Genomic DNA, 23,491 nt, shown 5'->3' with positions numbered 1-23,491 from the left:
TTGAGGGGGACCTCAGTTTAAGCCTAACACACACACACACATGCACAAATATATTCCATAAAAAAATATCTACTAGTAATTCTTTGGAAGTTTAATTGCAGTGGCAAGAAAATTAACTGAACCTGGACACTTTTTTTTATTGACGGTAATGCCAGCTGATTCACCACTGTACACAGTAACAGTAAACAAAGTTAAACAATAAATGAAACAATCACACACACGCATATGTAATATCTTGCAAGTACAGCAGTTCCTATTTTGTACCCATGGTTTTTACAAGGACATAACTTACTTATGAAACACAAAAGTAACAATATGGCTACGTGGTATGTAATTTCAATTTCAAAATATTTATGGTCGTCGACCAGGAGGCCTGGTCGACGACAGGGCCGCAGGGACGCTAAACCCCAAAATCATCACAAGGTAAGGTATGGCTGGATTTACAACTAGGCATGAATTTGAGTCACCAGCAAAACATTTGGAATATAGTGTAAACTTGACCAATGGTTAACAAATATCAAAACAGGTAGTATTCCAATAATTCTAAGTAATTATACAGGCTCTCCTGATACAGGATGCCCTGAAACAACCCTAATAACTTACAGAATAAGCATTTAGAGAAGTCCAGTGTTACCACATTTTGACATTTTAGTTTTTGGAATCAGTTGCAACTTAGTGCTCAAAATCCAAAAATATTTAGAATGTGTTTACAGTTTTTAGGCAACAGGTTATAAGTATTGTAAATGACTTTCACTGCCATATTAAATGCCTTAGAACTTTATTATGAAATGATGGAAGTCATGACATCTTGGTCATAAAACAACTGTTGACTTTTGTGAATGTTTGCTTATAATGAAAGTATTACCAGCCAACTTCTTCCTTGTCAGAGTTCACAATTCTTGAAGAAAGTACAGTATTATTTTCTGAAGAATTACTTCACAATTACAGCAAATAATTTTTATAATAAAGACTTTATTCAGTCTTTCCTAGCCAAAGCAAAAGGATTTAATTACCAGCAATGCAAGCTGTTTCTCACTTTAAGAGGCAAAAGGCAAGCAAGGATCTTCAACAAATTAACTAACTCCACACTGCATCGGCAAATGACATTTGGATCTTTCATATTAGATCACAATCTCTACTGGTATGTAATTATTATTATTATTTATATACCACAGTATATCAAGATTATTCAATTACATTCCTCTGTAAAGGATTTAATTCTATGATTTAACTTCACAAAAAGGAATGATTAAAAAATCTTTACATGAATTTCTTTATGTAATTAGCAAGTTATTCTTAACGAATACAGACACCGTTAGGCTAGAGATACAGCATTTCACACAAGAATAATGATCATGCAAAGAACAACTGGTGAGCATTCACCAGAATTCACCATGGAACTGGCCTATCTTTTAATGTTATTGATAATTAACCTCTGAAGAATTTCTTGTTTACTGACTTTAAGGGAGACATCACATCACATTCTGTTTTTTACATAAAAACTGCTAAGTGTGCCTCCAGAGTACATATGTTATATATTTTTACAAAAAAGTATCAATTTAATGTTATATAAGTGGCTATCATGCACTATAATGAAATTTTCACCTCTTACTAAAAAGTATATCGTAGGGTATAACTGCTTTTTAAATAACGTATATAAATAAATTGTTAGATGGTGCACTGGTAAATGCCACAGATGATATCTCCAATTACATGGTGCATACAATTTTTGTAATTTTAATACCTGCCTCCCCTACCACCACCTCTGCCACCTCGTCCGCCACCTCTGCCCCCATGCCCACCTCTGTTGTCATAACCGCGGTTATCATAACCGCCGCCACCACCACCCCAACCATAACCCCCACCGCCACCTCCACCCCGGTTATCATAGCCCCCACCACCACCTCGACTGTCATATCCTCCGCCACCTCTATTATCATATCCTCTACCACCACCCCGGTTATCATATCCTCCACCGCCACGGTTATCATACCCTCTGTTATATCCGCCTCCACCACGGTTATCATACCCTCCACCACCACCACGGTTATCATACCCACCACCACCCTGATTCCAACCACCCTGAACACGATCATTTCCAGAGTTGAATCCCCCACCACGGCCTCCTCCACGACCTCCGCCACGTCCTCCACTACCACCACCACCACCACCAAATCCTCCTGAAAAAGATAAACAAATAATTAAAATCACATATGTATAATAACCGACATGTTCCCAACAGTGATTAAACAATACTTACTTTTTTTAATCTGCTTCATTATTCATTATTATGAATAATATTATTCATACTACTTCATTACTTCATTATTATAAGAATATAAAAATCAAAGAAAAAGATAAACTACTGAATTTGTAAAAATAAAAAAAGAACCCTTTTGCAGTATTACAAGTACAGTATCACAAATATGTAATGAACTTACAAGACTCATTATCTGAGTGTTATTCTAAAGAGGCATTATGAAATCTGTTACTTTCAAGACAAATGATAATACTGTCAAATTCATTCATGAATTAATCACAAATAATATTTGTTACTTAATTTTTTGGCAGGAATGCAACACAGACCACTTGCAAATGTCTGTACATTAAAGATAACAGCATTAAGTCTTCCTTCAACATAAAACAGCCATTCCACATGAATAAAACATTTAAATGCTGGTCCAAGTTAGTCATCACAATTACACCATTATTTTTGGGGAGGCAGGTGGTAATGTATACATGTTGAAGCCGTCAGTATTGTATACGATAAGGTATACATTTTGTATTAAAAGTAACATTAGAAAATGGTTACGGTTTTAACACCTGTCGCACTTTGGGCGAGCGAGCGCTAGACCACCCAAGGTGAGCCGTGCATTACCCATGAGCGCACAAGAGCAATAAAATGTGTATACTCTTTTTCAATTTTGTCACCTCAATTCTTGTCCTAGGTCTTTCATTTTGGTATCAATGTGTTTGCAATAGAAATACCTACAAGAGTATATGCATATAAAGTCCAAAAGCCTGGTGTACCACCCGCATCAAACCCATAAATTGGTTGCGCATTACCCATGAGCATGCATGAGCAATAAAATGTGGAAACTCTTTTCACTTTGGTCACCTCATTTCTCGTCCTAGGTTTTTCATTTTGGTATCATGTGTTTGCAATAGAATTACCTACAGGAGTATATGCATATAATGTCCAAAATCGCGGCACACCCCATCCGCAGCCAAGCCGAAAGCATTTTAATTTTTGATGCACCGATGCGTCCTTCCCGCACCTTCGTCTGATAATTTTTTCATGCCATTCTGTGTCAAATTCTGTGCATCATTTTTTTGTCCCCGGGCGAAAGTGTTAATAAGAAAGTCAAACGTGCTTTTCTGCCGAATTATTCTGAAATCACTTATGATAGCTAAATGGGACATCAAACCTAGCTTCCAAATTAGTGAAATGTATAAGTTATTTTTTTATGTAAATAACTAATATGTTTTTAATTAATGAATATTCCGCTGTTCATTGTTTTATATAAAATATCTTGCACTCAACAGTGGAAATGTGTTTTACTTGCTCACTATATACGACGAAACATTATGTGAAACACATCATACAGGATTGTTGGAACAAAGACAGCCTTGTTCCAACCCCAGCATTCAGGAGATAGAGCTCCTGATAGGCAATTTCTAATTCTCAAGTGTCTTTAACATTTTTAAAATAGTGATAACGAGATTGTAAATGATAGGCTGTAGAGAGAATTTATTCATTAGCTTGAATGGAAAATACAAAGATTTCTATGTACCAGGTCAAAGCTAGTTATTGACAAATCACTTATACTTTTCAAGGGACGCACCTAAACTGATTGATTGTGAAACATTTGTATGTAGTTATATTGTTTGAATGACATCTTATGTTCAAAAGAAAACATAAAACTCATCATTATTTTGAGACATGTATCTATCAGCCCCCCACACATTAATAAAACATCCTCAGCTGCCCAAAAACTAAAATCGGACAAGTGGACAATAATGAACTTGTGACAATAGAGCTGCATCAAACAGTATGTCACCTCTTGAGGAGTAACTCTGCACATATATCATCACACGTCATAACATGTCTTGTAAAATCAGCTGCTGCTTAAAGCAGCCCCATAACACAGCACTGGAAATTAATCTTTCCAACACTCTAGTATGAAAGATTTAATGATTCTGGAAATTTAACTGCATTAAAGATAAATAAAGTGATTCATAACCTACCTCCTCCACCACCACCACCACCTGATCTCTGTGTCCAAGACGGCATCTCTGGAGGGGGAGGCTCTAGCTCATTTGTACGACCACCTCTGTCAGGAACTCTACCAATGATGATCTGAAAAAAATAAAAAAAATGTAATTAAAAAAATTAAAAGCACACACAGCATTTCGGGCAGGTCCTTAATTCTTAGAAATGTTAGGGCGCCTGACAGCTGGATGAACAGCGCTTCGGGTTCATAGTCCCGAGGTCCCAGGTTCGATCCCAAGTGGGGGCAGAGGCAAATGGGCAAAATGTTTCTTTCACCCTAATGCCCTTTACCTAGCAGTAAATAAGTACCTGGGAGTTAGACAGCTGTTATGGGCTATTTCCTGGGGGGTGTGTGTAGCAAAAAGGAGGCCCGGTCGAGGACCCACCCGCGGGGACGCTAAGCCCCGAAATCATCTCAAGAAATCACTTCCAAGATAACCAAGATAGACAGCGCATATTACCGCGAATGTAGGGGACATAGTAGCGAAAAATATTTGAATTATGTAAAAATAACTTAAAAATGTTAAATCTCCAACTTATTGGCTTCAGTGTTGTGAAACTTTCATCAAAATATTTTCAGAAATTGATTTTAGACGAATTTTTGAAAAATAAGAACGTTTTATTGATAAGGAGAACAGCTCCTAATAACTGGAACTGAAGGATTGCGCAGTAATAAAGAGATGCAAGCACCTGTCCTATGCTCAAAGAAGAAGAATAATAGTAAGAAGAGTCCACAAAGTGGATATGGAGTTGGTGACTTTATATCATAGCTGAGTAATACATAACACAAATAATAATGAATAACTATGTTAATGTGATCTATTTTGTTATACATTGGCGCCTCAATTAAAGAGTTTAATCCGTTCCAGCCCCGAGCTCGTCATGTTATGTAAAACTCGACTTGCGAAACAACGACAAAACTGTCGTCGGAGGTGTCCGAGAACAAGCGGGAACGCTCATTAATCGAGCAAAAGCTCGTCAGTCAAGATATTTTCTGCGAGTGGCTTGCTCGTTATTTGAAATGCTCGTAACTGGAGCCGCTCGTCACTCAAGGTTCCACTGTATATCATATAAATACATTGTCCAATGTTAACACTTTCGCGCGCCCGGCGAAGGTAAAAAAAAAAAAAGCGGTATGTGCACGCGGCGTTTTTGTCGCTTAAGCGTAAAAACAAAAATGTCTATACTCTTTTTACTCTCCTGACCTTAGTTCTCGAGCTACGTATTTCATTTTGGTACCAACGTGTTCGCAATAAAATTCTCTAGAACATCATCAGTAAAAAAAGTCACGAAACGTATAGGGATACCAGCACCAAATAAATAACTACGAAGATGACTCGCCGTGAGCGCCCAACAGCAACAAAATGTTTTTACTCTTGGGATTGTTATCACCTCCACACTTGTCCTACAGCGTTAATTTTGGTATCAATGGACTCGCAATGAAATTCCCAACACGGTGATATGAATATAAACGTAGAATAATGATTGCGGCCCACCTGCAAGAGTGTGGGAAGTGGTGAAATTGTTACCCGGTATTGGTGACGGGACGACACATGTGCGATACGGCGCTTTGAAAGTTTATACTTATTTCACTGTCCTGACATTATTATTCTATGTACGTCATTCATTTTTGTGTCAATGTGTTCGCAATAGAATGTTCTATGAGCCCGTAGGTAAAAAAGATCAACAAAGCGTAAGATAGAATAGCGCCAAATATAAAACAACGCTGGAACATATCAGTGAGCGTCAAACACACACGAAATGTTTTTACTTTTATGTTTGCCAAGGTTATACTTGTTGCACACAGTTATTTTTGGTTGTACATTGATCGGAATAAAATTCCCTAAACAGACATATGCATATAATACATAATATGGGGGAAGCATTACCAGTATAAACGGCTAAAGTCACCCATCTGCAACCCGTTTGGGACACTCATGCAGACACACGCTACACCCAAAAAAAAATCTATGAAGGTTCGAGTCTACTTATGGCAGTTTATGTGATACAGTGTTCATTCTGGTATCAAAATACTCGTTTCAGTTTGTAGTTCATGCTATTTTCAGAATCAACTGAATCACTGGAGGTTCAACATTTGAGTCAGAGTCAGAGTCATCTGACAAAACCGTCTCGTCAAATGGCAGTGTGCCAGACATCTCGGGTTCTGATTCGGTTGCTGCTTCAGCTTGAGGTGTTGAAGTGAACAAGGGCCGCCTCACACCAGATGGTCCAGGAGTTTGCATGGCGTCAGCATAGGCAGGACCTGTGTCATCATTTATGTCTGGAGCGTGCTGCAAGTGTTGAGATACTGTTGCTGTTTGAGGCCAATCTTCCGGGTCCCAGCACAATAGGGCCCAAATTGCCACCTCGTGGAACTGTAGCAATGTTAGCTTTTTTTGATCAGTTGTGTTGTATTTGTACAAAACAAAGGCATTATGCAAAGCCATTTGCAGGAAATAAAAAGTTATCTTTTAGGTCCACTTTTGAGTTTTCCTGGTAAAATGGTAATACCATTTGATCGAAGTGGTCCACACCTTTCATGAACTTATTGTACCATGCAACCTAGTGGTGAGAAAGAGAGCCTCATTGCACGCAGTTTGGAACAAACCCAAAGTAAATCGGATTAAAATTGAATTTTATACAAATATTTTTTTCAGGACATCATTTTACGTCCACATCGCGGAAGCGGGTAGACGAAACATGACTCCAGACGATGTCCTGATCCGTACAAAGTGTTAATATATGTTACTTTCATCAATGTCCCAAAAATATTTTTTGGGGAGATTTTTTTTAAGATTTTAGATTTTTCTCCTTTGTTTATTATCTGATTTTGTTGTAACCTTTACATCCTGGAGAATGCATATGTTTTCATAACTATGTGAAGATAGAATGAAATTGGTCAACAAATAGGGTTTTTTCTGCCCGAAACGCTGCGCGTACTAGTGGCTTTACAAGATTGTAAATACTATGCTATGTATTTTCTCTAAGCCAAGGTACCTTCTTGTATATAAATAAATAAATAAATAAATAAGTCAGTCACAACTCGCAAAACTTGGGACTTTTAACACTTTCGCGCTCCGTGGAAACTCGCGGTTGACAGGGGGAACGTGGCCCCTCCGTGCGGGTAAGCGAGCGGTGACACCCAAATGTGTATACTCGTTCCAGCTTTCTCACCTTAATTCTCGTGCTACGTCGCTCGTTTTGGTATCATTGTGCTCGCAATTAAATTCTCTACAGGTGTGTATAAATATAGTGTCCAAAAGCCTAGCGTGACTCCCAACAGCAAAGCGTAAAGTCGGCAAAAACGCACAAAATCAGTAACATGTGCATTCTCGTTCCATTTTTTTACCTTAATTCTCGTGCTACGTTGCTCATTTTGGTATCATTGTGTTCGCAATTAAATTCCCTACAGATGTGTATGAATAAAATGTACAAAAGGCTGGAGTGCCTCCCCACAGAAAAGCCTAAAGTTACCCGTGAACGAACACCATTTTGTACATTGCAACCTAATGTTCAACTCGTTCAATTTGATAACATCAAATTTCGTGCTACGTCGCTCGTTTTGGTATCAAATTGTTCGCAATAAAAAGGCGAGTATTTTAAAACTAGTCCCAGAACAATAGAGCAATAACTGGATTTTTAACAAATATTTTAATTCTGGACGCTCATCATCACAAATTTATTTATAACTTTCCAGTGTTCTGACAAATATTTGTGTTACATCTTTCATTTTGGTATCAAATTGTTCGCAATAAAAAGGCGCGCATTTTAAAACTAGTCCCAAGATAATAGGACAATAAATAGAATTTTAACAAATATTTTAATATTCGGACCATAGGCCTATTTATAATATTTCAAGTGTTTGGACATCAAGTTTCATGTTATATCTTTGATTTTGGTATCAAATTGTGTGCAATCTAAAGGCGCTTATTTTAAAACCACTACCAGATTGATCTGATAAAATTTAAATTTTTAAAAAATATTTTAATGAGTGACTCAGTACTGCGTCGTTGGAACACATTCAGTAGAAAAATGAGTGACGAGATAGTCAGTCTGTGGAACCTCAAAGTGTTAAGTTTTTTGGGCTCCTCCGATTTCAAACTACTGTATTTTCTTTGTCTTTAGATTTTTTGATGATTAGGGACCATATTAGGGCTTTTTCACTTATATAAAGTATACTTTAAATATATCCCTTAAATCATTATAATTACAGTATTATAATTATCCCTATATTTTGTGTTTTTGGGGGTTATTTTTTCTTGACGTCATTTCAATACACATTGACCTACAACTTTCACATATTCGAGTACGCATGCCAAACAATGTTTATTAAAACATACAATTAAATTGACGAATTAAAACTACCTTCATTCATTGTTGATAACTTCAACTTCAATTATCTCTGAAAGCAGAGTTTCAACTTTGAATGGATCCTAAAATTCCAGTTATTAGCCAATTCTCACTATTTTGACATATTGTGTGCTCTGGTGTCTGTTCTACAATCCCATCAGAATGAATTTTTCATAAACATTATACATTTGGAGTTATAATTTTTTTTGGTCTAAATTTGCCGCATATTTCAAATGCCCTATTGACAAAATTTTTTACAGTAAACCATACTGAAAACCAATATCCTAATTTGATGAAAATGAAGATCATATGCTATTCTGTGACAACAACAACATTAAATGATCGACTAATGATAGTTCATATTTTTTATTTTGAATTGAAAATCATCTAAAGTTTTCAATATTCAATTTTAAAATTAATTTTGATTCTCTGTTTTTCAAGTTATGCTGTGATCATTTAGACAAAGTTGGAGCATTTGCCTAGTTGATTATGCAAAAAAAATTGGAAAGTATTTGTGCAAGTTTTAAAAACTTATGTTAAATTATTTTTTGTCAAATCATATACGTATGTATTGCGCGGTCTAAGGGTTAATCCTAATTTCCCCTGTAATACGACCCGCCAAATCTTTTAACAACCAGGTGCCCATTCACTGCTGGGTGAACAGAGGCTACAGTTAAAGAATGGCACCTAGTCAATCCTCCCCAGCCAGGATACGAACCCAAGCCAAAGTGCTCGTGAAGCGCTGGGCGAGTGCTTTACCACTGCACCATGGGGACTGCAATTAATGTAAATAAGCAAATATTCACTATACTACTTCCAGTCAATAGGTAAGAATAAATGAAGTTTGGGACACACACATATATATATATACAGTATATATACTTACTTTATTTAGATTAGATTTTGTCTGCTTGCGAACGGAAGCATTACTTGTTTTCTCTAGAACAGCAAGATCCTCACGAGCAGCAAGCATGTCACCAATTGAGACGTTGGGTTCCTCTTTCATATTGTTACGTCTTGTCCTAAAGGCTTGTGTCAAATCATTTTCTCGCATTTTAGCTTTGTCTGACCACTGTTGGGGAAAATATAAAAAATGTTAGAGAATTAAATTATAATCAATTAAAACATTTTACACATGTGTCTTTTACTTCACAAACAAGTCAAAGATATTAATTAATCCAGCTGAGACTATATGATAAGACTGCTTGTGATGGCACAGTGGGATCATCTCCAAGGAAAATTTCAAAAGTATCATCACATTTATAATACTGTCCAATGAACAACTGCATCTAACAAGAAATATCTAAGTCCTATAATTGAAAAAATGTGAAAGCTCACATGGGCGTGAGTATGGCGTGGAATGTATGTCTTAAACAAATCTTTTGATGTACTGTAAATACTACCCTTTTATGACTTTACAATATAAAGCAATCACCATCACCACCATTTTCCATTAACTGGGTAGAGATGCAGTAGCTCGAGAAAAATTAGGGGCACAGTATAGGCATGGAACAGTATTTAACACTGATCAAATCTTAAAGACCACACAGTATCACTGACAACCATACTACAAATACCTCGGCAAATCCTCCAGAACAGCATGAATACAGTTGGAGAGCATCGTGGTCATCTGTACTCATTTCTGCTCACTATCTCAACAAATATTTACCCAATTATTTAGTATACAGTATCTCCCTCTTCTTCTGTTCCCTGACTCTGCCTCTCCCAGTTGACTTGCCTGAAAAGTTCCAGTCAATCCACCTACCGTTGTGTCTGGAGTTTTGAGCTGTTTGTAATGGTAACTTCCATGTGGTTCAGGTGACAGCTCTTTCAGTGTCACATTTGGGTCCTCCTTTGGTAGCACCACAAGTCTTTCTGGTATTTCATTTCTCTTACCGTTTGTCAGTCATCATATACTTTGTCTTGGCATTCTGTGGAGTGTCATGCCCAACTGTCATCTCCAGCCATATGGCCTTGGAGGAGCTGCTTTCTTGCTTTTGAACTGGATGTTTCTTTTCACACTTAAGCTATCCAGGGCCTTTTATCATTTCAGCCAGCCCCCATTTCTCTAGATCTTGCTTAGCCCTTTTATTAGGTCCTTTCCTTTTAGTCCTCCCACTACCACCCCCCCCTTAAGCAAAGAATTCATTTTTAGAGGTGGCTTTCTGGTTGCTTCTGGAAATCATATATACAGTACTAATTTCATGCCTTCTTTGTCCTTTTTCAAACAAGAATGAGACATGCGAGTGGAGAGATAATGGTGGGAGGACTATAAGGAAAGGTCCTAATAAAATGGCTAAGCAAGTTTTCCCATTGGTCCTTAGTGGTGGATCCTTGGTTTGACCAGTCGGGATTGCATCATGATTACTTTCCTATGTCTGACAAGAAGTGTTATTTGCATGTTACTCATGCTTCCCAAGCTGTTGCACTGTTTGTCAGCCCCTTTTCCTTCGTGCCTTGTTCCAAGGCCATCTGTCATTTGGTGGTGCAGGCGATGAGTAACAATAACGTGGCTGAAGTATGTTGAAATACCACACACAAGAAGGTGAAGGGACGACAACGACGTTTCGCTCCGTCCTGGACCATTCTCAAGTCGATTGTGAAATGTCATCGTCCCTTCACCTTCTAGTGTGTGATCTGGTCAACATTTGGAGGTGCTGAGGGTGCACCTAGATACTAAGGCATGGTTTATTGATATTTGGCAGACTATTGCTTCTCTTTGTTTCCATCCTTTCCATTTTTCATCAAGATACACAATTTTGCTTTTGGTTTTACTCAGTTATACAACTGATCTCAGATACTCATGCTTCCCTCACCTCATATGAGCACACTGGATTCTGATCACAGTATTTGGTAGGTCTTTGCAAGTCCAAATGCCTAATATTTTTTGTGAATATCCATGTGGTATCACAGGAAACACATGGATATTCACTAGGAACTACTCAAGCCTCCCAGAAAAGAGTAATTCATTACTTTCAATGAGTTTTTCTTTACAACAAAATACACAAAATGCATGCACGTATTTTACAAGCAAATCACTTGTGAAATTTTACCTGAAATGATTGTATGGTGACATCCAGACGCTTAATCATCATTTCTCTTCGCATTCGATATTCATTCTGCATTTCCTTTTGCATCTCTTCCAGCATCTTCCATTGTTTGTCTGACAGGACACCAGTGAAAAGTGGTTTACCAATCAAAGAAGCATTAGCTTTACTTTTAACATCATTCACCTGTAAAGAAAAGAAAACTGGAATGTTTTAATCACAGCTGATTTGGGGAAGCATCAAGTCTGTCTGTCTCACACAATACAGCAATATTATGAAAAATAAAAAAAAAAAATAAAAAAAATATTACCTCCTTCCCTTCCCTTCTGTACATTTACTATATGATACAATTCTGAGACCTGCACTTTCTAAATTTTAATACAAAATCTAACAAATCTAGTGATGTATAAAAAAAATTATGCATTGAATATAATGGAACACGCTTTTCTGGTGAGCACCCAGTGATTCACCGTGCTTAGGCCCGATTTCATCAACAAGCCAGAGTGTAACACACCAGGTCTCTGATCCATTCACTGCTTACCAGGACTCGGGGCCAAAATCTGGCTTAACAGGAGAGAAGCAAAGAGATCAGAGATCAACTACAAAGTGATAAACAAGAGTACTAACAGCCATGGCACCATAGATGGAAAATGATGCCACAATAAGGGGCAAACACGGTACAGCAAACAGATGCCAATATGGCACCATGAAGCTTGCCATCCACTAACACAGGAGATAAGAGATAAGCCAGATTCTGACTGGCAGAATCACGAACCATCGAGGCTAGGCATGCCGCCAAACCCTAAGCCAAGTAAAATGAACACCATAAATGGCCCACAATCCATAAACAGCAGCAACACAAACTGAAAGCCACACTGGGTGGAGACAAGCAGACCACACTGAAAATGGTTTAATGGCCCCATAAAGCCAGAGGAGGATCCCATCTGTCTCCCACACTGTTGTAACAGAATGAGACTGACTGAGACAACGATCAACACGTCTCAAAAGAAAACAGCCAGCATAAGAAGTCGACCTAGAAATAAGGTCGACGTTCGAGACCAGCTCCACAGGGAGAGAAAGTTAATCCCCCCTCTCTCCCTCTTACAAGTGGTTTCAGAATGGCAGGGGCAGAGCAAAGCACTGTAAAAGATACATACACTGAAATGCTATCAAGACAGCTCCAAATACTACACCTGGAAGGGTGGATACTGCTGGCCGTGAGTCCATCAACAATGAGCAGTGCAGACAGAGCCAGAGGAAATGCCTTAGTTTAGGGAGGACACAACCGGAAACAGCTCAAGTGCTGATGGCAAAGGTTACCACGGAAATGAGAGCCCATAAAAAGGAAAAGAATGATGATGGGACACAATCCACCTCAAACAAAATGGGGCATGCACCACACAGCCCAAGCAGTGCTGAAAGAACTTCCACTGGAGAAAGCTGGGAAATTGTCCTTTGCAAACCACGGTCCAGCAGAAACACCACACAGGTGAAGGTAATGCTACCCAAAATGTTCACAAAATCCTAATGGAAATGGAGAAACCACCCTACCACCATCTAGAGTCCAGAGTTGTAGCTGCAATATGGAAGACCATAGAAAAGGTAGGCTGGCCTGCTAATTTAAGACCTTTGAAAGTATTAATTGAAATGTCCTTCAGTTAATATATCCTTCAGTAGACCAAAAACAACAAGGAAGCCAATTAGGAAAGACCTAGAACCCCAAGGTAGGCCTTAATATGGTTCTCTGAAGGTGAAGACATCAGAGGACCAAAGAAGACAGTCTTGAGAAAAGCTGAGCACCAAAGGAAAACAAAAATGGCAGAGCCCAAAGGTGGTATAAGAAGTATATCACCAACACCAAACCCTGAATACAAGAAGGAAATGAACATGCCAAAAGAAAGCCTAGAGACCCAGGAAAATAAGCAAGAGAAGCATGGAAACCATTTGGCAAACTTGGAATAGGTGGTTGGCAGGTCTTCACAAAAACATTGGCATTGGGGCATACCACAAAACGGCTGGCCAGCCTCCAGACCACGAGACCTGAAATTGGCGACATCCAGGAGTTGATGCCTTTTCTATCACATCCAGGAGTTGAAGAAGCACGAACACCAACTTTGCCCAAATCTGGCACTGGAGTCCTTGACCACTTCTACAAGAGGTGCCAGGCCAACCGGGCTGTGGTGGATATGTGGGCCTGTAGGCTACTCCATACAACAGCCTGTTGGATCAAGCTCTCATAAGTCAAGCCTGGCCCCGGGGTCAGGCTTGGGGAGAACTCCCAGATGGGAGTGCTGGGAAGATGGGGCACCACGAGCATAGCTCTCATCTTGTAACTACACTTTGGTAATAACACTGCTCAGTGCAAGGAATGATCAAACATACACTGTTGCAATCACAAAGGTGTCCTGAGAAACATCAGAAAGATTAGGACGTCCTCCTACAATCCAAGCCTGCAGGTGACACTAAGCCAGCACCTACTCTAAGAAAACAAAATATTGCCTGCCAGCCAGGATGAAGCTGGAACTTAACACTACAGCCAGGAAATGGAAGATGACCCACACATAAAGGAGGACAGATTCAGTGAATGTGCACAGTTCCAGTTTTGCAACAGGTAATGAGTCCCACCGAGCCATAATAAAAGGAAAACAAGACAATGAAAACCAGCTCAAGGAAAAGTTAAACCAGGCCACGAACATGGAGCTGGAAATGCATCCAGAGGAGGCATCCAGTTTCTATTGTATGGGAGAAAAGAAAAAGGCATCCAGAGCAACCAAGACCAGGCACTAAAATCCAAAGAGATTGACTGAGCAACAATGAACTCATGTTTTGCAACCCCAAAGCCATGTGGCCTTTCTACTTCTCTACCAGTTCCACAGGTATAAGAGTTGGCAACCCAACTTCAAGCAAAAGGTATTTTGCCTGAGTAAAAGTTATAATTATTACAAAGTACTCAAGAGTATTTACACTTTACTTACACTTTATTAAGTGTAAGTAAACTGCATTCAGAAAAGCCCTGAACCAACTAATATACTGTAACTTAGGAAAATTAACACTGGCCATGGTAGGAGTACAAAAATATATTATCTTAAAATTAAAGTGCTGAACTGATTTCCAATACTATCTAATAAAAAAAAAAAAAGCCCTTACCTTTTGCTCTACCTTTACAAAGAGTTGCTGTGGTGTAATATTGGCTGGAGGTTTTGGGAAACCCAGAGAAATAAGCAACGATTTTAGGTCACGTGCCTGCTCGCTCTCACGCTGAAACAAAAGTAATTATATGTAAACTAAATAAATATGCAACACATGGACACAGGAGAAATTCTATGGTAAATAACAGGGTCCTATAATCATCATAAGACAATAAGATGAATAAATAAAAGTAAATTCCTAACAAAAAAAATTAAATGTATTTGTAAATCACAATGCAAACATGTATGTATTACTGGAATTATGCCCTCCCAAGACAGCAGATAAAAAACTAACCAAGTGACCAAGGGCCTGACATACACAAGTCATACAGAGCAGTTAGGAGAAATTCACATTACGGCATGTGAAAAGCTTTATACACTTCATCTCTGTATAGGCAAACAGGCGGCAAAAGAAACATTTCAGCTCACAATTCTTCCTGGGTTTTGTCATTAAGAACACTGATTAATCATGACATTATAAGTAATACACTGAACATTATCTTTGCCCAAATAAAAGATTAACTGGGAAATTTGATGACAAATTGCAGACTTACCATCTCTACTGTCATGCCCTGATCAGGTTTTGCAGCAGATATCATGCGTGCAGCCATTAGTTCAGCTAAAATAAAATCCAGCAATAGTAGTCTCGACTTTGCATTGCTCAGACGTTGACTCATGGCACCTTCGGTTAACTGGCTGTGAGGACAATCTGAAAAGTGCATTTGCATTCAATATACCGTACAGTATACCACTTTAACATTTATATCCAAAGCACTAAACAAAAGAGTGAACCAGGTCATGAGTGGCTAGAGGTGTACCTGTACACAAATGTTTAATACTTTCAAGTTTGGGCTAGTATTTATTGTTGAATATTTATATTTTTGTTTACATAAAATGGCTTCATATGATTGCTCTACTCAATGGGACTGAATAACACTGTTATAACCTTGATACAACAGAAAAATGTTGTACTCTGAAAATTATTATAATACTTTAATAGTTATGTGGTTCTATAATTATATATGACTATACAGTACTGGTATAAGTATATATATGTGCAGAAAGAGACATTCTCTCATGAATAGATCATAATTACCATAATTGTACAAAACAAGTTTTATATATTTTTTTTTTTTGGGGGGGGGGGGGGTAAACCAACATAAAGAAACTGTGTTCGTACTTAAAAATGCCAAGTTCTGTACAAAGCACAGAGCCAGTGGGGTATCTAGGGTATGGCAAGTATGGCACCATATGAAGGAGGCACAGCTGAGCACTTTCTATTAAAGTTAGACAAGCTATCCTCATTGTGAAAATAAGTTTTCTTCAGATGTATGATCTGACTTTGATTACATTATTATTATATGCTTAAGGATGTATTTCCTTTAACTACATATAATACAAATACAGTAATGTGTTTCAGCACCACCGCTGACAATAATGATCCAAGGTGTGAAAAATTGGACAAACTGTACAGCTCTGATGTTGATAGACAGCAGATAAATGACTTAATTATGGATTGTAGAAAATTACTATCAAGTCAGGCCAATGTGAAAATATCAGGATCTGAAATGTTTCTCGAATTTATTGTTCAGCATGGAGACGAGCGACTTTCCTAATCTTCACATTGCTATTCATATAATGCTAATCATCACAGTTTCCATCACCAGTTGTGAGAATCATTCAGTAAGTTAAAACTAATACTTTTGTATTTAAGAGCCAGCCTCCATGGGTCAAGGCAGACCCTGTGACCTTGCTAAGTGTAGAAGAAGAAACAGAAACACTGACTTTGACCACATCACAGACCAATTTGAATCGGTGAAAACAGGGAGGGGTGCAGTTGTAATTTTTCTAGTGTCATAATTTGTCAATTAAAAGATAAATGAACTTGACTGGTACTTTTGAGCTTATTTTATGGTAACGTTATCAGAGATCAATGTCAACTGTTTGGACGGAGGCAATTTCGGAGGGGAGAGAATTATTAGGAGAAAGCACCAAGCCAATACAACTATATAGCACTTGGTAGGGATCAGGATAAGGATTTGAGATGGGATGTGGGGAAAGGAATGGTGCCCAACCACTTGGACGGTCGGGATTGAACACTGACCTGCATGAAGCAAGACCGTCACTCTACCATCCAGCCCAAGTGGTTGTTTCAAGAGCTTGCTTTATACTATTTTCCCTAGATATGCCACAATAGAGCATCTGTGTTGAACCTTCCACCAACATCAGCAGATATTCAATACCCTACAGGTGCTTCAATCCACTCTACCACTTCAAAGAAGTGGTATGAGTGGATTTGGGTAAGGATAATTCAATTTAACCCAATGTTTCCCTTCACAATGGAAGCTGCTGTGACACAATGCTACACAGATATACCCTAGGATATGCAATTAAACCTAATGTTTATCATTCTGCCTGTTATATAACACAAGCCTTTTAAGAACTTCCAGGATATGCTAGAAATTAAAATTTATAAGGCCTAGTGCCACTGTGCCACAAACAGCACTGTGCCATTCGACACAACACAGGGTATGGAGGTGCGCCACCCGACTCAGGAGCTATGTTAGGGTATCCTAAGATTCAAAACGCGGGTGTTAGGTTGGGTACAAGATGGACGCCCAAGACCTTCAGTGAGCGGCAGCCATCTCGAAAAAAAAATTCCAGCATGCCCCAGGGCCATGGGTTGGCTCAGTTCTGAGTGAGTAACCATGACTGGTGCACATGCCTCCGACTCCCAATCCCCTGTCGGATGCGGTGTCGCAAGATCACTATCTAATAATGAAAATCAGACCTTATGGTTTGAAGAAGGGTAGTGATATTGATGAAGCAAGGCACAATAAAGACTTAACACCAGTGTTGGATACAAGTGATACAGCATGAATGAGGACAATACAGCGAGTATATCCAGTACAGGGCGAGCATCAGAAATGCTGGGGCCTCCACGCCATCGCCCTCACCATTATCACCACCACCCGTGTCATCTCCAATTTTTCAAAAAGTGATACTATAGATGACTCGTTTTCTGGGTTCAGTGATGTTGTTTCTGATACAGTAGCATAGATGAACAGTGTTAACAGCTTCCATGGTGGTGTTACTTTGCCAGTGGTGGGTGCCAGTACAAGGAGCACCAGGTGAACTCGAGGGAGGACTGTGATAATTTTGTACCACACAAACCACAATTTGATGACAGTACTGATGTTGGTGTTGCACACACTTTCCCATATAAAAGTGAAGATACAAGTGAAAGTGAATATTTTATGGCTTATTTTGATGAGCCATTCATGCAACATGTTGATGAAACCAACATGTATGCATTGCAACTGCAACTTATTGCAGGTGGCTTATTACCTGCTTCACGTATGACACGATCGAAGGACACGACTGTGGCTGAATTGTATGTGTTCTTAGCTTTGTGTCCGTTTATGAAACATTCCATAAAACATGTAATACAGGATTATTGGAACAAATTTTGCACTGTTCCAAGCCCAGTGTTCAACAAGTACATGTCATGAGACAGGTTTCTGATATTTCTACGGTGCCAACACTGAAAACATTGCAAATGTTGATAGAAATTATCATTAATTACGTGTGAAAAGTGTTCAGTATTATCAGACAAAAATTCCACGATTACAGTACTTTGTACCTTACCTTGGTTACCTTGGTGTTTTCAGGGCTTAGCGACCCCGCGGCTCAGTCGTCGACCAGGCCTCCTGGTTGCTGGACTGATCAACCAGGCTGTTGGACGCGGCTGCTCACAGCCTGACGTATGAGTCACAGCCTGACGTATGAGTCACAGCCGGGTTGATCAGGTATCCTTTGGAGGTGTTTATCAAGTTCTCTCTTGAACACAGTGAGGGGTCGGCCAGTTATGGCCGACCCTTATGTGTAGTGGAAGCGTGTTGAACAGTCTCAGGCCTCTGATGTTGATAGAGTTCTCTCTCAAGAGTACCTGTTGCACCTGCTCTTCAATGGAGGCATTTTGCACATCCTGCCATGCCTTCTAGTCTTATGTGATGTTATTTCTGTGTGGGACCAGCCCCTCTACTAATTTCCATGTGTAAACATTTCCATGTGTAAATTATTACGTATCTTTCTCGCCTGCACGCATGAGAATACAGATTTAGGCCCTTTAGTTGGTCCCAATAGTTTAGATGTTTTACCGAGTGGATTCTAGCAGTAAAGGATCTTTGCACACTCTCTAGGTCAGCAATATCTCCAGCTTTGGAAGGGGCTGTCATTGTGTAGCAGTATTCTGTACCAGAGCAGAATTTTGTCATTGATCTTTTCCTAGATCTTTTCAAGACTACCTTACACTTCACAAGCTTGGCTACATACCACCTTCAGGAACTAAAGCCAAAGGTGTACATGAGTGCATTGTTTGCATGCACACAGAACAAAGAACAGGAAGCGAAAATCTGTGTGTACCTGGTGCATCGAGTACAAAGTCATGCTGTGTACCATGGATTGCTTCTTTGATTATCACTCATTTCTGAAGTACTGAGTGTGTAATACAGTGTATGACTGCAAATAGTGTGAGTGCACATAGTGTAAATAAATTGAATATTGAACAATATTGCGATAACATTTTTTGTAGACATTAGTGACACACATCACAGTTCCTTGGAACATTATGAATGTTCTACTGTTTACATATTGTAAAGAACACAAATGTGCATCAGATACGATAAAAAAAGTAATTAGAAAGCACTGAAAATGCATTTAAAAAATTAATGAAAATATATTTGTGGCAAATCACGAGTCTTGAATCGCCCACGCGACTGCCTCTAGGAGCTTCCTGCACGACTAACACTTATCAGTGACGTCACATCTCATCTTCTCCACGTCACCACTGCCAAAGTTGCTTTTTTATTTTAATTTTTGTTTATATAAGAATAACTAAATTTGGGGGAACACATCAATTTCTGTGCACCACCAGAATGTCACAATAAAAGCCGCGCAGCACAGAGGTTAATGATAATTATGACCATCACCAAACTCAAGATTAAGATTAAACATTATGATTAAGCCTCTCAAAACTTTTCCCCAACATTAGGAAACCATATTAAATACCGTACTGCATTACTTTCTATATTTAATACAAAAAAGCACAAAATCTTCAAAGAAATCAACTAATGTACAAACAGAAAAGATATATTGCTCACTCAGCTCCTTAAGAAATGATGAAACTTCCATGATGAAAGCTGAATGGTCATCTGGAGAAGTTGTTGCATTAACCATCTCTTCAAGGTTGGCCAAGATGCGCAGTTCACCAGTCACCCAGGCGACAAGTTTAGTGTAAGCCACATTGTGCGGTCCTCCCTCACTCCCATCCACCACCGCCTTCAAGCTGGCTTCGTCAGATATGTCCCCAGTATACCTGAATGAATGAAACAACTTAAAACAAAACCAGAGCAATGAACATTAACTCATTCTACATCTACATACGTTCATGCAAGGTCTCAAAATAATAAATTTTAGTGAAATACTGTACAAAATAGGTCTTTAATTTAGTTTTATTGAACAGCAATGAAAGAAATCACACTAATGTGACATATATCAATGAGAAGATCACCTGGAGCACTCAGGCGACTCGACCCTGCAACTAATAAACTGCCAGCCGCAACCTCTACCACTGAACCACTCTCGTCTCATTAGTTATACAACATGAGATTCTACTAAACTGACAGGAAGTCTGTCAATTAGAGTCACCTTCGAGCTCCAGTGGATTTTCTAAATTAACTGGAGATTAAATTTAAGCTAAAGGGATGCATTTGCCCTGTGACAAAAAAAAAGCGCTGCTAATGAAATGTTTGGTGCTCATATGACCAAGTAGTTCTCATATACTGTACTGTGTGCTCCTTTATAAAGGCCAAGTGTATAAAGGCTCCTTTATAAGAGGACATGACAAAATACTACACTTGGACACCCAATGAGAAGCAAGCAGAATAAGACTATAATTTAAATATGACCTTTGTTATACAGTTGCACCTCGATTAACGAGTTTAATCCGTTCTGGCACCGAGCTTGTCATGTGAAAAATTTGTCTTGCGAAACAACAACAAAACTGTCATCGGAGGTGTCCAAGAATCAGCGGGAACGCTCGTTAATCGAGCGAAAGCTCGTCAGTCAAGACATATTTTCTACGAGTGGCTTGCTCATAACTGGAGCCACTCGTCACTCGAGGTTCCACTGTACTGGAAACAACTACATTGTATCAAGAACAATTAAAAAATGTCAAGTGGAATATTACAGTAGAGTGCAGACAACCAACAAAACAGTACTGTACTGCTGTATTTCACAAGTAAACATCACTGAGGATTCCAAAGTGTAGAGTCTCACAAACTATGAAAGAGAAAGTGATTACAGACCCAACATCAGAGTTCTGTGAAAGTTGCCATTTTCCCCGTAAAATTGTGTAAACTTAGTACAACTTAAGTTTACTTAGATTGTAAGCCGTACTGCACCTCAGCATAGCTAGTGAGTACCCAATACTCTCCTAGTTTACCAGAGTATACTCTACACTATGGTATGGCCTTCCTAACCTCTACAGCTGCTTCTCCAACGAACCTACGAATAATTCAACTGGGAAAGTACTCCATTAAGATCCCCATAGGCCTACACACCACTGAACCCTCCACACCGGGTTGAAATGATAAATATATTAACTTTTGCTTGCTAGCAATGCCAGTGTGCAGAGAGCTCCTATCATTAGCCTCACACAAGTTTTACAAGACAATGTTCCTTGATTACACCTTCAGACAAATAATTATGAGCTATTAGTTGATATTTAGCAAATGCCTGTTGCTACCTTGTGCATGGCATAGCACTGTCTTACCCTCAAATGTTATCATGGTAAACATTGCTTAATGTATCGATTTCTGCAGCCTGCATGCAACCCTTCCACATGTGTCAGTGTGCAACATATATATTGGGGCTTGAAGGTGGAGGTAGCAGGTGTGGGAAGCCCTGAGAGGTGTGCCACATGTGTGTGGCAGATGTGTGTGTGTGTTGGGGTGGGGGGGGCAGTGTGGTGCATGGCCCCCCACACTCGCCTCCTCCACCATCACCCACCAAGCCCACACACCTGCTTCCATACCTGCCTTGCCTACACCACTAACACCTCGCTACCCTCACCCCCGCCGCCACCACCTTACCCGAGGTCCTCCAGGGAGTCGAGGATATCATTCTCCATGGCGGCGCGGGCAGTGACAGGTGGAGCAGCAGCAGCAGGAGGCTCTTGGCCAGACACCCGCCGCCACACTCCTCGACCCTCCGTCTCCCAGGACGAACTACACCCACAACTCTTATTCCTTTAGGAAATGTATATATTTATCTCTCAGAATGTTTGGCAATATGTTTATTGTTTGTGATGTGTGTTTATATATGTATTAACACGTTGTACTGAACTGGGTGAGAATAGTTTGAGCTATCTCATCTCTTTGTGTGTATTTTACCTCAATAAACTTATTTCAATTTCAATTCAATTTCAATATTCCTTTCATTTCCACCTAATTATATTGACACATATAGTGAGATTATATATTAATCCGTATTTTTTGTAAGTAAAATATTTGTAAATACTGGACTGCTGCGTATACTTTGGGTATATATATATATATATATATTTACCTGAATTTTACCTCATGGTCACTATTCTCTAGTGGTCTCAATCAGGACAGGAAGCCGGCGGCTTGATGAAGATCTCAGATGATTTTTGTCAACCTGGATTTTGAAATTCAGCAGCGTTTGGGCATTTACGACTTTGGCGGGTAGGCTGTTCCATAGGTTTATAACCTCCCTACGACATTAAAAAGTCTTATTAACCATTAGCTGATGTTATGTTTTAACTTATATGTTTAATTTAAATATAATAATTTACAACTATATAATAAATTAATTGGGTTATATGTACCTTAATATAGCCAAGAAGCACAGGGCTGCACGAAAAGGTAACCATCCTGGGAAAATAATTATCTAGACACGCGGCGGCGTCTACTTCTGATTATATTTTTCTCTTTTATTTAACGTTGATCATTTAAAAATTGGTGTTTCTTACACAATATTAAAGTGACTTTGATCAAAAACTGATTTGCCCCATTTGTTTGAGGTGTTAAAACCCCTAAGTAAAGTATGGCGTCAATCACTGACCCAACGTCGAACGCTTCCTAACTATCGTCAGAGAAAAACAAAAACAAATGAATCTTTAAATATATTTATATGTAATAAAAAGAGTTTTACTGTATTTAAATATAGTAGCTGATAGATAATAATAAAGAATCTACGTGGAAATCTATCAGCGTGCTGTTATTTAATTATAAATTTACCAGAATTTATGGCTACTGTAACATACCACGTATTTACCTGAGGACCACTAACACACTAGTGGCCTCGATGAGGGCAGGAAACCGGCGGCTTGTCAAAGGTCCCCCCATTTGTCTTGATGATTTTATCAAGCTGGATTTTAAAGTTCAGCAGAGTTTTGGCATTTGCAAGCGGGTAGGCGGTTCCTTGGGTTTATAATCGTGTGGGTGAAAAAGCATCTCCTGTTTTCTGTCCTACGTTGTGGCTTGTTGATCTTAAAATCGTTGCTCCTTGTTTGTGTTACATCTGACCTTATGAAGAAGTCGTATGGA

At 39.0% G+C, this 23,491-nt stretch overlaps 1 protein-coding gene across 1 annotated transcript; it reads right to left on the bottom strand.

Moving 5' to 3' along the window:
* Nucleotides 1–121: 121 nt before the first annotated feature.
* Nucleotides 122–22,151, bottom strand: LOC123750280 (protein FAM98A). The gene is made up of 8 exons (XM_045732397.2): nt 22,013–22,151; nt 20,021–20,235; nt 15,413–15,567; nt 14,818–14,928; nt 11,677–11,856; nt 9,510–9,695; nt 4,249–4,360; nt 122–2,180 (listed from the first exon to the last, which is right to left on the bottom strand). Exons 1-8 carry the CDS (start codon nt 22,048–22,050, stop codon nt 1,738–1,740), a joined length of 1,440 nt encoding a protein of 479 aa, XP_045588353.2. The 5' UTR covers nt 22,051–22,151; the 3' UTR covers nt 122–1,737.
* Between the last annotated feature and the right edge of the window lie 1,340 nt (nt 22,152–23,491).

This window comes from Procambarus clarkii, chromosome 4 (genome assembly GCF_040958095.1).
Source record: "Procambarus clarkii isolate CNS0578487 chromosome 4, FALCON_Pclarkii_2.0, whole genome shotgun sequence".
NCBI lineage: Eukaryota > Metazoa > Arthropoda > Malacostraca > Decapoda > Cambaridae > Procambarus > Procambarus clarkii.
Note: the sequence above shows the minus strand (reverse complement) of the source record. Positions and strands in the feature narration are given on the sequence as shown.

Bases quoted from the DNA above. Each gene is read 5' to 3' on its own strand.
- LOC123750280 (XM_045732397.2), bottom strand. From the start codon at position 22,050: ATGGAGAATGATATCCTCGACTCCCTGGAGGACCTCGG. The intron at 11,857-14,817 runs GTAAGGGCTTTT...TTTTCTTTACAG, and splicing joins TTGTAAAGGTAGAGCAAAAG to GTGAATGATGTTAAAAGTAA. The intron at 9,696-11,676 runs GTAAAATTTCAC...TTTCCCCAACAG, and splicing joins TCACCATACAATCATTTCAG to TGGTCAGACAAAGCTAAAAT.